We start from the raw sequence: 15,714 nt of genomic DNA, 5'->3' as shown, positions 1-15,714 counted from the left end.
ACTAAACTGTGAGAAGAACTTGCTGACACTGTATATGGAGTTCAGAGTTGTATACTAATGCACTACAGAATCTGGAAAACATGAAAGCTAAACTTAAGGCATCAGAGGACTGCTCAAGACAAGAACTAGTGGCTAGTATGAAGTTTTTATGCTAACCCATGTTCCTGATATATAGGATCCTTCTTCCCCCCGTGGGAGCCCAGCACACTCTCCACGGGAGAATGGCTTGGACAAGACTCGACTGCTGAAAAAAGATGCACCAATTAGTCCGGCATCCATTGCATCCTCTAGCAGTACTCCTTCCTCCAAATCCAAAGAACTTAGCCTTGTAAGTGCTACAAAATGCTTCTGACCCCTAATCATGGGCTGAAATACATGCTTACCGGACTTCTGTCTGGACACAATTTGTATTTCCACAGCTGTCAATAAAGCACTGTGAAGCATTAATATAGTATTAGTTTAATTTATCTTTTCAAGGGAGTCTAATAGGAAGTCCACAGTCTTTTTTTGGGATAGGAAGAGGTTATTTTCACTGGTGTTATGAGTAGATGATAGATGTGGCGTTCTGAGAGATATTTTTCTCTGCCCCCATATGAAGAACTGTTATTCTGAGAATAAATAAAAGTACACAGAGGTTTCTTGAGCTGTTTTCCTGTGCTGTGCTTTATAGCAAATTCAGTGCCCTGCTTGGATGTGATTTGGTTGTTAGCTTTGTTTGAATTACCAGGCTATATACAACAACAATAATTTTTATTTTCTATCTAAAAAGTAATCTGTCATTTACAAGAGCCTTCCTTGACTTGCATCGCAAATCAAAATGCAAAAGAAAAGAGCTGCCTGCAAGGAGTGTTCTTTCCTTTCCTGTTTGTGGCCACAGTTAATCATTACCTGAGCTGCACAGTAATTCCCCTCCCAGTTCTTCACAGGGCAGGGTATGCAATTATTTAAAGAAATAAAATAAATAAAAAGAAAGCTTAAAGTGAATATAGTGCTCAGGAATGGTGATGGAATGACAGGTTCAGGCCTGGGAATCAGTGGTGTGTCTGATGAACGAGCCTGTCACAAGAGCAGCACTGCACAGTTCCTGACTTTATACCCGTCACTGTCTTCATCCTGTGTTTCTAGCACCACACTTGGATATGAGTAGTTGGTCAGTTTGGGGATTTTTTTCCTACTCTTCTTGTTCATCCCTCACAGAAAATTATAATGGAAGCAGGTCCATGAGCATAGTGAGACCATTGACTGATTTCACATATGCTGCCAATTGTCAGAGGGAAATGATTTTCAGTCATTTACCTCATTCTGAATCATACAGATTCTCCTGATGAGAAAAGCAGTGAAGGCTGTAGTTAATGTTCAAAGCCATTCTGTCTTTTTCAGTGTCTTTGCATCTTCTCTTCATTGCCAGGGACTGTTGAAATCCAAACCCAGAAGCTAAATATCACTAATCACTAGCTATAAAGACAAAATTGTTTACGAACTGCCTTCCTTTTTCCTTTTTGGTGATTAGAATGAGAAATCTACCACTCCTGTGTCTAAATCAAATACCCCAACTCCACGGACCGATGCTCCAACTCCAGGCAGCAACTCCACTCCCGGACTGAGGCCAGTGCCCGGCAAACCCCCAGGTGTGGACCCGATAGGTTAGTGTCCATGTATTTCGGTGGCGTGAAGCAGTCTGACCTTGTCAGATTCCCTTTAAATCTCTAATGGCAAGTCAGTGCAGTACAGATGCTTAAACTGGGTGCTGAGCTGGTTCTTCAGCACTGTAAAACAGTGTTAAGTGGCTTTCCTTGGCTGACTGGCTGGTTGGTTTGGGTTATTTGTGAGAGTTTTTGCAGTTTTCCAAACTCATGTTTTCATGTGGTGGCTCTAGAATGCCTTTGTGACTTCTCACTTTCCCCCCCTCTTCTTAAAGCTTCAGGTTTAAGGACACCTATGGCAGTACCGTGTCCTTACCCTACTCCATTTGGTATTGTGCCACATGCTGGTATGAACGGGGAGCTGACCAGCCCTGGAGCTGCCTATGCTGGTCTACACAATATTTCCCCTCAAATGAGTGCAGCAGCTGCCGCCGCAGCAGCAGCAGCAGCTTACGGGCGATCTCCCGTGGTAAGTGTTTGCCGTTAGTGCATTTAGTGTTGAGAGCTGTTTGTATTAAATACAAGGCCTGTGGGGTTAACTCTACTTCACTCATTTTGTGGTTTGGGGAGTATGCTATGGAGAACATGAATTAAACAGTCTTCCTTTGCCTAACTCCTACTTTAATACACCTTTTTGTTTTGCTTGGGGAAAACTACAGGTTGGTTTTGATCCACATCATCACATGCGAGTCCCAGGCATCCCTCCTAATCTCACAGGCATCCCAGGAGGAAAACCGTGAGTATCAAACATTCAGCTTTAAAAGTCAGTCATCTGTTGGAAGTCATGTTCCCTTGCTGGTTGGAATTCCCCTTAGCTACTGAAAACTATTGTGTGAATAGAAATAAGTATAGCTATTCAGCACGAGCAGGAGAATCACGGTGTAATCTTAAAGTTGCATTTGTGAATTTGTTTTGAAGACTAATAGCAGTTGACATGGACTGATACAAAGTAAAGGAGACAGAAATAAATGGAAAAAGGAGATGAACTTCAAATCTGACTGGTTGGTTGTTTATGGAAATGCAAGCTGGAATGAGATCCCAGCTTTCCATCTCTACTGTACTCTGCTTCTCAGTTTAAAAAAAATATTTCTTTGTTCACCAAAGCCTTGCAATTACTTGCAAGCTTAGCAGCTGTGTGCAGAGAAAGGAATACTGAAGTGTTTTGTTTGATTGGAAATACTGGAAAGAATTATTTTATGATAATATTGAGATTCATCCTTGATGGAACTGACCTGTATAGTGTGACCTGCTGTAACAGGCTTTTCGTGTTGTGAGCCTTGGAAGAAATATTACAGAGACAAAGAACTCTCAGCTCACATTCCTCTTGAGGTAGAGAGGAGAAAAACCAACCAAAGCAGCTATACAAACTGGCATCATATTGATCCAGATTTTCTTTAAATTTCACCCAGTTCCCCTTCCTTGTCACATTTCTGGGAGACTCTGATCTGTTCAAACTGGAAAGTTTGATGGTCAAGGGGTGTTGGTGCCAGTCCTTCTAAAGCTCTTTTACATTGGAATGCTTTTGCGTAGGTGTGGTTAAGATTAGCCATACACCTGGATTTGTGTGTAAATGCATATGCTTACCTGCCAGTGAGCTTGCAGACAGACGGGATCAACAACATACGGTGACAAGTGGTCAGGTCTGGTGCCCATAGCTCCTGGTGTACACATGTCACACAAATCATGAGCCAGGTCCAGATCTCTCAGGCGTCACACACTGGTAACCACCTTAATGTACTTTTCTGCTAGTTGTGCCACCCTGTTAGGTGAATGCACAAGGCGGGTATGGAAATTGATGTACAGCAGCTTGCAGACCAGCTGCTTGCATTAAAAATTCTTTGGGGCACAGATCTTCATCCATTATATACAGTGGGCTCTAAGAAATGTATTGATGTAATGTTCAATGCTCGCTGGATTTAAGTTCATCCCTGATGGAGTCAGTCACCTGGAAAGAAGTGTCTCTAGATCTACTAGACTTTGCTTGCTGTGGTGAGAGAAATGGGAATTGCAGGGGTTCAGAGACGTCCCTGCTCACATCTTTCTTCTGTTAAAATTGAGAGGAATAAAACATGAGGCAAACTGAAATCAAATCACTTCAATTCTGGTTTATCTCGAAGATTTTTAAATGTTGTTGCTCTGTTGATGTCTATTTAAACATTTAAATATAGCTGTCATTTGTCTACCAGAGGGCTTGAAACTTTTAAAATCTGTGGTTCTTTCAGCATGATTATATTGACTTTTCTCTGTCTTGAGTGTGATAGTTGTCACATCTTCCAGGATTGTTATTTTCTCATCTACTCCATTTTTACTTTAGAGAGAAATTTATGTAAATTCTATGCACTGTTTAGTGTCCTGAAATGAAATGGGCAGCATATGGTACATTTGGGATCTGGCCCCTAATAACTCTTTTTTCACTTCAGTATTGTATCTACTCCTCAGCATTGTACAGTATATAAATACTGAAAGATAGTATATAAAAGTATATAGCTAATGCATTTTGTTTCTCTGAAAATTATTGATCTAGTGCCTTATGAATCTTAAATGACAAATTCAGTAGTTTAAATGTGAATATTGCCTACTTTAGTCACTTTGTATTATCAATTAAGGAAGTGAACTTACAAAGTATTCTCATAAAACAATTTCTTTGTGAGGTCTTCTCATTCCACCATTCTGACAATGGATTTTTTACAAGCATTATGATGATTTTTTACATCTAAGAAAATGAAAGCCTTCCATTAAGCATACCTTGATATGTATAGGTAAACCCTCTTAAAAATTTTGTGCTCTTGTAATAGATGTGCTGTATCAGGTAGCATCTCAGAACAAGGCAATTTCACAACCTAACTGTTCTCCCTAGAATATACTTTGAGATAAAGCTGTTGATAGGTTATTCACAGGTGGCATAAGTGGCAATCACAGAACAGATTTTTTCTCAGTGAGTGGCCTGATTTTGGCAAGAGAAATCGGGATTTGTAGCAGTTGTGTTGAGTCCACAAAAAAAAAAAAAAAACAAAAAAACCAAACAAATAGCCCAAACCCCAAACAACCCACAAACCAAAAAATTCCATTGCAGTGCATTTTAGCTAGTCTGACATGTCAGCTGTCAGCAACCATGCCTTGAGGACTTAACTCCTCAGTGTTGGTGGAAGTTTCAGTGCACCCTTAGGTACAGTGCTGAGCAGTTTTGCTCAAGGGGCCTGGGGCCCACAGTACATTCAGGACAGGTTGGCAGCAGTTCAGCTGAAGCTGCCACATACGAGTCAGTAAAGCGAGCAGCCAAATGTCCCCTGGCACGCAGCTACCCACCGTGCTCTGGCAGCAACCAGCCAACTATTTCTGTCTTCCAGAGGGCCCTGACCCAACCTTCCTTCCCTTCTCTGTGTGCTGTGGTATCCCCATCCAAAGTTAAGAGTGGTGTCATATAGCCTCACTCACGCCAGAAATCATCATAATGTGAGTTGTAAAAGCTCATTTGATTGGTGCTTGACTTTCCACATTAGAAGCTGAGCACCTATGTGCTTGGAGGGTCATGCTACAGATAAATAAATGCTTTTTCCTTATGTGATTAAAATACCTGATATGTGTCCAGTTGAGTAACGCATGGTGCTAATAACACCAAGGTGATGTGTTCGGTCCCCCTATGGCCATTCACTTAAGGGTCAGACTCTATGATCCTTGAGGGTCCCTTCCAGCTCAGAATATTCTGTGAAATATCTGTGAAAAAAATTGAGCTGAGGGCACAACCTGAATGCCCGGCGGGGGAAGCACATCTTTGATTCTGTTTTCCTAAACAGCCTTGAAGTAAAACTCTTTAAATCATCTCCTTAATTTTTTTCCCCTCAGAGCATACTCATTTCATGTAAGTGCAGATGGTCAGATGCAGCCAGTTCCTTTCCCTCCTGATGCCCTCATCGGTCCAGGAATCCCTCGCCATGCCCGTCAGATCAACACCCTGAACCACGGGGAAGTTGTGTGTGCAGTTACCATCAGCAACCCCACGAGACACGTGTACACGGGTGGGAAGGGGTGTGTCAAGGTTTGGGACATCAGCCACCCTGGCAACAAGAGCCCCGTCTCTCAGCTGGACTGCCTGGTAGGTGAACTGCAGCATACGACACTGAAAGAAGATAGGATGTTGTGTTAAGATTGCAGTGATAGCACTAAGATATAAAGGGCAAGTGGGTATTTGATTTCTGTCATGGTATCACAGGCCAGTATTGCATTTGTAATTTTGTTGTTTCTATTAGAACTGAGGTTGAAGTATGTTCCTCACCATACTTGTGGGTTTTTTCCCCTGCAAAGAATCAAAACATTTTTAATATCCTAAAATTGTGGTGGGAGGAAACAGCAAAGACAGCACAGCAAATATTGTTTATAAACTTTGACATTTGCTGGCAATCTTACAGCTTGTTGATACCCGATCATGCTAAAAATTGCTGTCTTGCAGCTGTATTCTCTGAGACTATTTGGGGATTCTGTCGCGTATTTTGTATCTGTGTCTGTGTACGAATGCATTGACCTGTCTTAATGTGGCAATTAAAAATATCCATGAGTGCTATTCACAAATTATTTGAATGTCCTAACAAGATGAACTATTGTTAGCAGCTTTTCTCTTGTCATTTACCAGTTCTTGCTAAGATGCTGCTGTTTGTTACAGAGGCAGTAAAATGAGAACTGTGTAGCACGTGTAGACTTATAATTAATTGCTACACAAGTTACTACACAAGTGAAGAAAATTGCCTAAATATTTTCCTCTGACATCTCCTAGATGGTGGCAGCAAGTCTCACTGGAATGGGAAGGGGGAAAGTGTGCAGGGAATTTGGTACTCCCCCATGCTGAGAGGTTAATGTGCTGAAATAAACAGAGTATGAAAATACAACTTTCTAAACCAGCTGTCAAATTCAGCTATCCTGAATTGTTTTGGGCTGGGTTCAGGTCTTTGCATTTTGATGCTAATTAAGATTAAATATCTCTCACTACTGAATTTTGTAGATCAAGTTGAAGTACTTCCCTAATGTCATGTAATTTTCTGGCATTAATACACTTTATCATTGTCATAAGTATAAATGGCTCATTAAAACCAGGAGGGAATACAATACTTTTATGGATTTTTGCTCTCATGTTAATGCTGTTTTCTTTCCTCATGAGTAATCTCTTGATGGCTTCTGTCTCCACAGAACAGAGACAACTACATCCGTTCCTGCAGATTGCTCCCTGACGGCCGCACCCTGATTGTTGGCGGGGAAGCCAGCACGTTATCAATTTGGGACCTGGCAGCTCCAACTCCTCGCATCAAAGCAGAGCTGACATCTTCTGCTCCAGCTTGCTATGCCCTAGCTATCAGCCCTGATTCCAAGGTCTGCTTCTCTTGCTGTAGTGATGGCAACATTGCAGTGTGGGATCTGCATAACCAGACTTTAGTAAGGTAGGTCGGCCAAACTGGATCATCAGGTTGTGGAGAATTATTTAGGCACAGCCGTAAAGGTGCTTTTGCACATTATGTATTCTATTTTCTCCATGCATAGATGCTTCCAGTATTTTGTTGTTCAGCATAGCCATGGTAATACCTTGACAAAAGTCTATAGGATTATTTATAGGTTTTGAGAGTTCCATAGTTCCAGGCTTTTGATCAGCCCATAGCTAATTCCCTAAATATCTGTTGGTGTCAGTACTGCTGTAGATTCCTTGAACAAATGATTTTTTTCTGTTTCCATGCAGTACGCTGCTCTCACGCTAATTTCTTTAATCAGAGAACCAGTGAATATGTCTTGGGTAAAGATGTGTAAATTACTGCACTGCAGACTTAGCCCTTCAGCAGTAAGGATTGGTTCTCAACACTGATAGACAGTATGTTAAGAGCTGGTCACACAGAGATTCTCTGTGCACTGCACTGTGTATATGTTGTTGCATGTAATATCAGTGTTGCATGAAAGTCAAGATTTCATTACCTGATGTTACCATTTAGACTGCTCTTTTTTTAACTTCAGTTGCCTGCACGTTTTTCTTAAACTAAGGTAATTTTGCTGATCATGCTACAGTTTTCTGGGGGGAATGACTATTTTAAGTTGACTAGTGGGTATCACACAGCCAGCAGCAAAAATTTTCAGAGAGTACCTGACTCTTAAAGTGTTTTTTTTGAAATCACATTAGTTGTCTGGCTTGATTGCACCATCAATTCATCAAAAAACTCACATGATTGTGTCAGAATTTGTATTCATCAGGGATTGCTATTGGAATCTAAGTTACGACTCAGGGACTGAAAGAAGGTATTTGTATTTTTGCTCAGAATTTGCTGATCTTCTTTTAATATTTTCAGGCAATTTCAGGGCCACACAGATGGAGCGAGCTGTATTGACATTTCTAATGATGGCACCAAATTATGGACAGGAGGTCTGGACAATACAGTCAGATCCTGGGATCTCAGAGAAGGGAGACAGCTACAGCAACATGACTTCACATCACAGGTTCAGTCTCAGAACTTTTGGCATGTTAACAAAATTTTCTCATGGTTTTTAAAAACAAGCAAGCACTTTTTAAAATATTTTTTTTCTCCTTTTCTCTAAGCAAAAAAGCAGTCTCAAAGAGAATTCCAAAGAATTTTTCAGTTAATCTCATGTTCCGTACTGTAGTTTTTGTTCTTTGGGTTTTTTTCTTGTGGCAGCTAAATGTCGATCTGCATTGTGACTTTGACAGATTAGTGCCTCTCCCATGGGAGTAACCAAGATTCAGTTTTATAAAACAAGTGCCAGATTAAAATATTCCTCTCTGCAATCTCTTCCCATTTCCGTAGATTCAGGTTCAAAACTGTTTTGCAAAAATATTTCTAAATACTGTCAGATAAGTTGGACATTAACTTTCATAGTTTGATTCAGTACTTCACCATTGCAGTTTTAATAACATTTAATAGCATAGATTTTCAGCTGTGTTTGCCTGAACTAATTTATCTTGATTACTGTAGTAATTGGATTATTATGTTTTTAAAACTGCAGTAGACCGAAAAAGTGAGTTTGCATAGTGCTAACAGAGTTGCAAGGGTCAGTTTTGAATATCTCAATCTCATTCCTTTACTGATTGAAGCATGTGCTGTGCTAATTACAGATCTTCTCACTGGGCTATTGTCCAACTGGTGAGTGGTTGGCAGTAGGAATGGAGAACAGCAATGTCGAGGTGCTGCATGTTACTAAGCCAGACAAATATCAGCTGCATCTTCATGAGAGCTGTGTGTTGTCACTCAAGTTTGCTCACTGTGGTAAGCAAATCATTCTAAATCAGTTTTTTCCTTCACGAGAAACTGATTCAAGGTTACCTTTAAATGAAAGTGTTATATAGTTATTAAACAACAGAGTATAGTTAAAAATTTGGTATTAAATTTAAGTATTAAGGCTATTTTAGAAATTCTATATGTCTGCCTTTTTTTATGTACTGCCTGTTTAGTGATGGAACATTGTACTGCAACCAGATGAAAATGTTACTGTTCTTTGGATATGTGTGAATGCTTTGTTATGATCCTCTGTTTCTGGAGATGTATTCCTTGAAAACAAAATGCAGCAATAACATTTAAACAATCTGTTGCAGGCAAATGGTTTGTAAGCACTGGAAAAGATAATCTTCTTAATGCTTGGAGAACACCTTATGGAGCCAGTATATTCCAGGTAATAATCTCCTAGAAGCTGTTTCTCACAGACATCACAGTGCAGTAGAGCTGCACATCTTAGGTGTGTCAGTAGCCTAAGGAGTTTTCAGGTGGAAATGCAGCTAATTACTGTAGTCCTTAAAGAATTTGTTTGTAATTAGGGAAAGAAATAGTTTTGTCCTTTCTACTATTTCACTAATTCAACTCTTTCAGTAAAGTAGCCCTTTAGTCTAAAATTGTTCTTAATACCCTTCTTTCTCACCTTCTTCTGCATATTGGTGGAATACAATAACCCAAGTCATGTCGTTAGGTGAAGAGCCACTGAAGGTCCAAAATATAACTAAACCAGTGGAAGTCATACTCAACATGTGTGTTTTTCTTGGATGAGATGTATTAATGGATTGGACCAGCAGACTCCTGAGCTGAAAACTGAAGAGATATGGAGGGTCCCACTGAAGTGTAATGGAAGATGTAGCCTATCTATAGTCCCTCTGTGCCCAGTTTTAATGGCATTTCAGTGCCACTATAGAAAGTGGGAGTTTTGGCATGTCTTTCTATTATTTCACCTGCAGGTACTTCTAGGTTGGGAGTATTTTTATTGAATTTAACAGTTAATGGGCTGTGGTTTAAATGACTGGTCTCATGTGTAGGGATGCCTGCCATGTCTCCACTTTTGGAGACAGTGCTGTTTACCTTGACATGAGAAAGGTAGGGTCTACGTTTTCCTTGTAGAGGCTATTCATTTCTAATCATCCTAACAAGAGCATATCCCTCTTGAAAATGGTGTTCAAAACTCCAGTACAGCTTTCTTACTGAGGAGTAGATAAGGAAACTTCTAGTGCAGTGAACAGAGGTGTCCTTGCCAAAACACAGCATGACTGGGAAGTGTTTGGCTTTTGTGGTAACAGGCAGAAAATTATGTGAACATATATAATGTAAAGAAAACGTGAACTGAAACCGCAAGGTGAATGTGGCAATGCATACACTTCATCTTAGAACACACAGCAAAGCCAGAAGAGACAGAGCTACAGCAACCTGCTGTATCCTGTGTCCCATCCAGCTCCTACACACCTGTTGTGTATCCTGTTCCACCAAAGGGTCTTTTCCTACTTGCGTCCTCTGTGATAATGTAAATTCCTTTGTGCAAAGCTTTTGGGTTCTTGTGTTGGGGAAGCAGTGAGAGGGGATACAGTTATTTCGGTGGAGTCTCTTTGTTTCATACCTATGGGTGGGTAGGGCTTTGAGTGTTTCTCTGTGTGAATTTCTTGTTTACAGCAAAAGAAAGGGGAAGAAGATGGGTTTTCATTCATTTTTATGCAAATGGAATGCATAAAATATCAACAAATGCTCATTCCTTGTAAAGTATATAGAAAGGGCTATTTCCATTTGTTTGATTGATAGATTACCTGTAGGTCCATAATATTCACTCCTCTTTCTACTACTCCTTTATTTTAAAATAGATCTTTCTGTGGAACAAAAGTATTTAAAAAAACTTTGACATTATGATGCTGATACTTTAATGAGATTTTCATGTATTCCCTATCTATAAATTCTTCCAATTAATCTTCAAGCCCGTCACGATTGAAGAATTGGAAAGACGTAATTTTCCTTTTCCTTTTCTCTTTTCTTGTAGTCCAAAGAATCCTCATCTGTGCTTAGCTGTGATATCTCTGTGGATGACAAATACATTGTCACTGGCTCTGGGGACAAGAAAGCTACAGTCTATGAAGTTATTTATTAGAGACAAATCTGAATGCAGACAGAACTCCTTCTCCTAGCACTTTGCTGTATATTCCTTTTTTTTTTTTTCCTTTCTAACAGAAAACTTAAATGCTCATCACAGTTGTAGAATTTATTTTTACCTTCTTAACTTGCTATTGATTTGTGAATGTTCATTAAGAACTTGTGATACCAAATTGTCAGATATCTACTTGGAAGAAGATGGAATAAGCATACATAATGGTGACCTTGACTCTTTAATTATGTATTATAGCTGTAACGTATTTATTTTGTTTAAAGAAGGCTTCTAACAATGAACTGACTAAATAAAGCTGTCTGGTCCGGCTTTAGTTTGAAAGATGCATCATATACTTGTGTTTTTGCAGGTGGATAAATTGGGGATCTTGGAGAAGGATGTTCAGGAGATAGTTAAAATTACACTAAATAGACTTGTAGTTTCTATTTAAAAAAATAAACTTTGTTATATTTTTTAGTCCTGTTCTTGGATGAGACCTCTAAGTGTTATTACAGTATAATTATTTGGTGGGAAGATGCTGTATCTTAACTATTTTAGACAGTCTTGGAAACTTAGGAAATTGCAAACTGTAGCCAGTGATCTACATGCCTGTGATGAATGGCAAATTCAGTTCACATCTAAATTAAATTCACTTTAAGTAAGAATGTGCTAATTTATATATTTGCAATGTTAATATAGCATCTTGTGTACAGATTTGTTCTCAATGCTCTTCTGTTGATAAACATAAAGCATTTTGGTGTCAAGCTAGGTTTTTTAATATAAACACCTCTCTTTGTTATATTGTAGAGAGTACAATAAGTTGCCTCAAAGAATCACCTTTGTTACTTCTGGAAACTTTTGCAATGTTTCCTTGAAAATGGGGATATGTGTCTTTGGGCAATTTTTCAATTACAAGAGATTATGAAAAATATTTGATATGTTCTTTGGAAACTGCACTGAAATAAGAATGGATGCCTACCAATATACAAACTACAAAAGCAATGACCTCTGAGGTAGGATTTACAAGAGTACTCATTCCAACGTACAAAAAGGAATGGATTCTCCTTGGGATAAGGACTTGCTTTGTTCGCCAGCAGTTCAATCCAAGTCTTGATTGGATGTCCCTAAGATGGACGCAGCCTGAGCCATTGTGCCAGAGACAACGTGTTATCTTTTTATGTTGTTGTTGTTGCTGTTAAACTATGATCTGTGACTTTTTTTTTTTTTTTTTTTGAATGCTTTAAAAAAGAAATCTTTAAGTCTGTGGATCTGCTGATGTACAGTGCCTTTGCTGCTATGGATCAAAATCAAGAGACCCGTGTAGATAAATCTTATTGTATAAGTAGAAAATTACTTAATTTCATACTAGAAATGGATTGATGCTGCAAGTTAAAATGGACTGTTTATTGAAGTTCCAAATGTGGTAGCAAAAAATGGTGTCTTAAGTGCTTAGTGTTTGATGTCATTAACAGTTTCGTAATACTCTACATTGTAGAAAGATTTTGATACTAAACTGTGTCATTGTACATAGTTCTAATGCATTGTATTGGCCACCAGTACTCCTATAATGGTAGATTATTGTTTGTGCATTCAGACTTTTAAGCATTAAACATAAGTAACTTCTAAGCTGCATTTTTCTTTTGTTTTCCTCCTCCCTCATTGTCATGTTTGTGATAATCTCAGTCACACGTGCAGTTGTTGAGTCACAGAACACACCACTACAGATACTTGTGATTTTGCCACTGAAGCACAATGTAGAGTTTCAGCAGAGATAGTGAAACCTATGAATTTACAGTTTCTCAGGTTACCTGACTGCACTGATTCTGAACACTTGGGAGGCATCAGACTTCTCCTGTCACCTAAGAGTTTGCCTCTTCCCAGTTTTGTGGTTTCCTCTCTGACATATTTATCCCGTACCTTGGGAGAGAGTGAAATTGAGGGCCATTACTACCCACATGCCCAGTGAGTATGTGGAGCCCAGCAGGATTTGGGAGGGGTGTTGCACTGCAGCATCGCACCAGGGTTTCCTCATCCAGACCTAAAGTCTGTTCATGCTCACAGACAGACTTCTCTCACTGACTTTTGGGTTTCGATCAAGGATGTAGGCCAGCTTCCATGAAATTAATAAACACAAGTTAAAGTGAGCTAGGAAAAATTAAGCAATGCACTGCTGGGAGGGATGATAGAGGGAGGAGTTACGCTATCTGTAACAGGAAAAAAAGGAAATGGAAAAAATCCAAAGGAAAATTTGAATTTTGTTGTTCGGTAACCCATTTCTGAAATGATGCTGTGCGTGGTCGAAATCCCCAAGCATGCAAACCTTTGATGATATGCCAGCCTGTGGTGGCTGCAGGTACATGAACCCAAGCTTAGAAATATTTTGGGTTTTCTTGAAATGTCAAAACAAGATGTAAGTTGACAAAGTTATTTAGTTGTACTCGGAATTTTTAGGTATTGCTTGTTGATGAAGGAGAATGTAGAGGGAAGTTGCTCTGAGAGCTATTAGTTCCGTAGAGTTAACAGTGAAGTGTTTACCAGATTTCCCCCAGAATAATGTAATGTTTCACTTACACTAAGGTTCTGTGCTACTTAATACAATAATGCTCCATAAAAGTAAACATGGTACAGATACCTTCTGTTAATATTTACTCTTGTCAGAAGAAATAGAATTTACTGGTTATAAACATATTGGAGACACCTTGTCTTTTCAAAGCCATTCAAAAATATAAAAGGCTAGGGTGTGCACCATTTACTAAAAAGAGAGAAGTCACCTGCTAAACGTTCAGAGAGGATGTCGTGTTTTTATGTAGTAGTTCAGGCATGAGATAACTTAAAACATCTAATATAAAGTATTCCTTCAAAAAGAATTAAACATTGCACACACCTGAATTTGTAACAAAGCTAGTTTTGACAGCAAAGTAATATACTTCTGAAGCAGCCTGCCATACATCTGCTTATTAATGTTTGTATTGATGGCTTGTAAACAGTGTGGGAATCAAATACTTTAATCCAGGATTACTGCAGTTAAATGTGTAGTCATGCTGATTTTTTCCCCTTCAGGACTGAGCGCAAGTGAGAGATGGTACACAGCTACTTTCTGTTTTTCTGTGATGCATACATAGGGTCACCTTCTTTTTTCATTTGTTAGTTTTGTTTGCAACTGCACAGCAGTTTTGTGTAAAGTGTTATGATGCAGATGTGTTTTGTGCTACACACTTGTGGCAAATACACTCCGAAGATGGTACAACCATCTCTTTCTCTATATTCTTCCCTTTTCAAATATTATTTACTATGGTGATTGATTAAGAAAGGTATTTCTTTTTAATTTTTATATATTTTCTGACTGGCCAGTATACGCACACTTTATGGGAACGCTTCCTATCAAACCAGTGTTTCCTAAAGATATGCAACTTTAGATTATTTTTCTCTGTTTTTAGCCAAAAGTGATTTCTCTCTCCTATTTTGTAAGCTACTCCATTACATAAAAAGAAGATAAAATTTACTTTACCAGCCGTGATTTTCATGTATGAGGGATTTTAAGTCTGTGCTGGAATAGTTTAAATTGGATTTTGTGTATTGCATTGAATTCTGGCACCTGAAGCACATATAAAATTCCTTCTTGAAATGTTGATAGGTGTGTGGGAGAAACAGGAAGGTAGCTATGCAGGTCTACATATGCCTGGAGAATATTCTACAAAAACATGTTAGGGCCTTGGCATAAATAAATACTTCTCCTGTTAATACCCCATTTATTTCTGATCATTCCATCTGAAATCCTGATGTGATTAGCTTCTCAAAGATTTGTGTTGTGAAAGAAAATTAAAATAAATTAAAATATAAAATAAAATAGAAAAAATAAAATAAAATACAGTTTCTGTATGTGCAGGACACAAGAAATTTAAAGCAGAACTTGGTCTGCAGTGTTTCTCATTTACATTGAATACACTACTTCTTTGTGGCACCAACTTAACGCTGCAGACAGGAATACAAGAACATTTTAGAACATCAAGTATAGTTACTGAGAAGAATGCCACTTTGAATTTTTCTCAGAATAGCTCATCCAAAAGAGCTGCTCTCACATGGTATGGTATGTAGGAGGGTAGTTGCCATCAGTACTGGAGAACTTTTCTGATATTAATATTTTGCAGTGACCACAGTGGTGTTGAAGAGGGATGAGCAGTTTGGGCTTGATGTGCAGCCAGCCAGTTCTGCCATATATTTACAAGAGAATCCCCTTCCCAGACATAGCAGGAGATGAATCCTGGAGTGCTGTGCTGTAGAAGATCATCTCTGACAAGCTCTTAAATAATGCACCTGCCACGTCTGCTTTTGAACCAAGAGTTACTGAACATAGCCCTTGAGATTTCACGTTTCTTCCAGTATTTGGACTACAGCGTTTCCACTGCACAGCAAGAAATTTTTATGTCAAAACCAATAAATGTTCTTACTCTTACCAAATGATTTTCTGTCCCAGTTACAAGGAAACAGTATTATAGTGTCTTTTTTTATTATTAAAAATGGTGTAGCCTGACATTTACAACGTGTCCATAAACCTGCCATGGAGTGCAAAGAAGCTCTTTTGTGGGGTCACTTTGACTCACGTGGTTATGTTCTAAAACATTGCAGAAATAAACCTTTCCTTGTTTTGGGAGAGATCAACCTGTCATATCATATGCACAGTGTACAAATTTAGGAGAAGGAG

General features: G+C 38.9%; 1 protein-coding gene across 4 annotated transcripts in view; it reads left to right on the top strand.

Moving 5' to 3' along the window:
- The window catches only part of LOC128942045 (transducin-like enhancer protein 4), a 97,642-nt gene extending 85,040 nt beyond the window's left edge, over nt 1-12,602 (top strand). For 3 of the 4 annotated variants that reach the window (XM_054284262.1, XM_054284243.1, XM_054284234.1), the window contains 10 exons: nt 176-328; nt 1,511-1,643; nt 1,919-2,112; nt 2,303-2,379; nt 5,487-5,736; nt 6,822-7,069; nt 7,961-8,108; nt 8,743-8,893; nt 9,220-9,296; nt 10,911-12,602. In XM_054284262.1, the coding sequence (XP_054140237.1) occupies nt 176-328; nt 1,511-1,643; nt 1,919-2,112; nt 2,303-2,379; nt 5,487-5,736; nt 6,822-7,069; nt 7,961-8,108; nt 8,743-8,893; nt 9,220-9,296; nt 10,911-11,018 (1,539 nt within the window). In that variant the 3' untranslated portion in view covers nt 11,019-12,602. The remainder of the gene's footprint in view (nt 1-175; nt 329-1,510; nt 1,644-1,918; nt 2,113-2,302; nt 2,380-5,486; nt 5,737-6,821; nt 7,070-7,960; nt 8,109-8,742; nt 8,894-9,219; nt 9,297-10,910) is intronic. The other variant, XM_054284254.1, reaches the window with a different exon arrangement.
- The last annotated feature ends 3,112 nt before the right edge of the window (nt 12,603-15,714 follow it).

This window comes from Melozone crissalis, unplaced genomic scaffold (genome assembly GCF_028551555.1).
Source record: "Melozone crissalis strain CALT ecotype California unplaced genomic scaffold, PUWL_Pcris_2 ptg000005l_1, whole genome shotgun sequence".
Lineage (NCBI taxonomy): Eukaryota > Metazoa > Chordata > Aves > Passeriformes > Passerellidae > Melozone > Melozone crissalis.
Note: the sequence above shows the minus strand (reverse complement) of the source record. Positions and strands in the feature narration are given on the sequence as shown.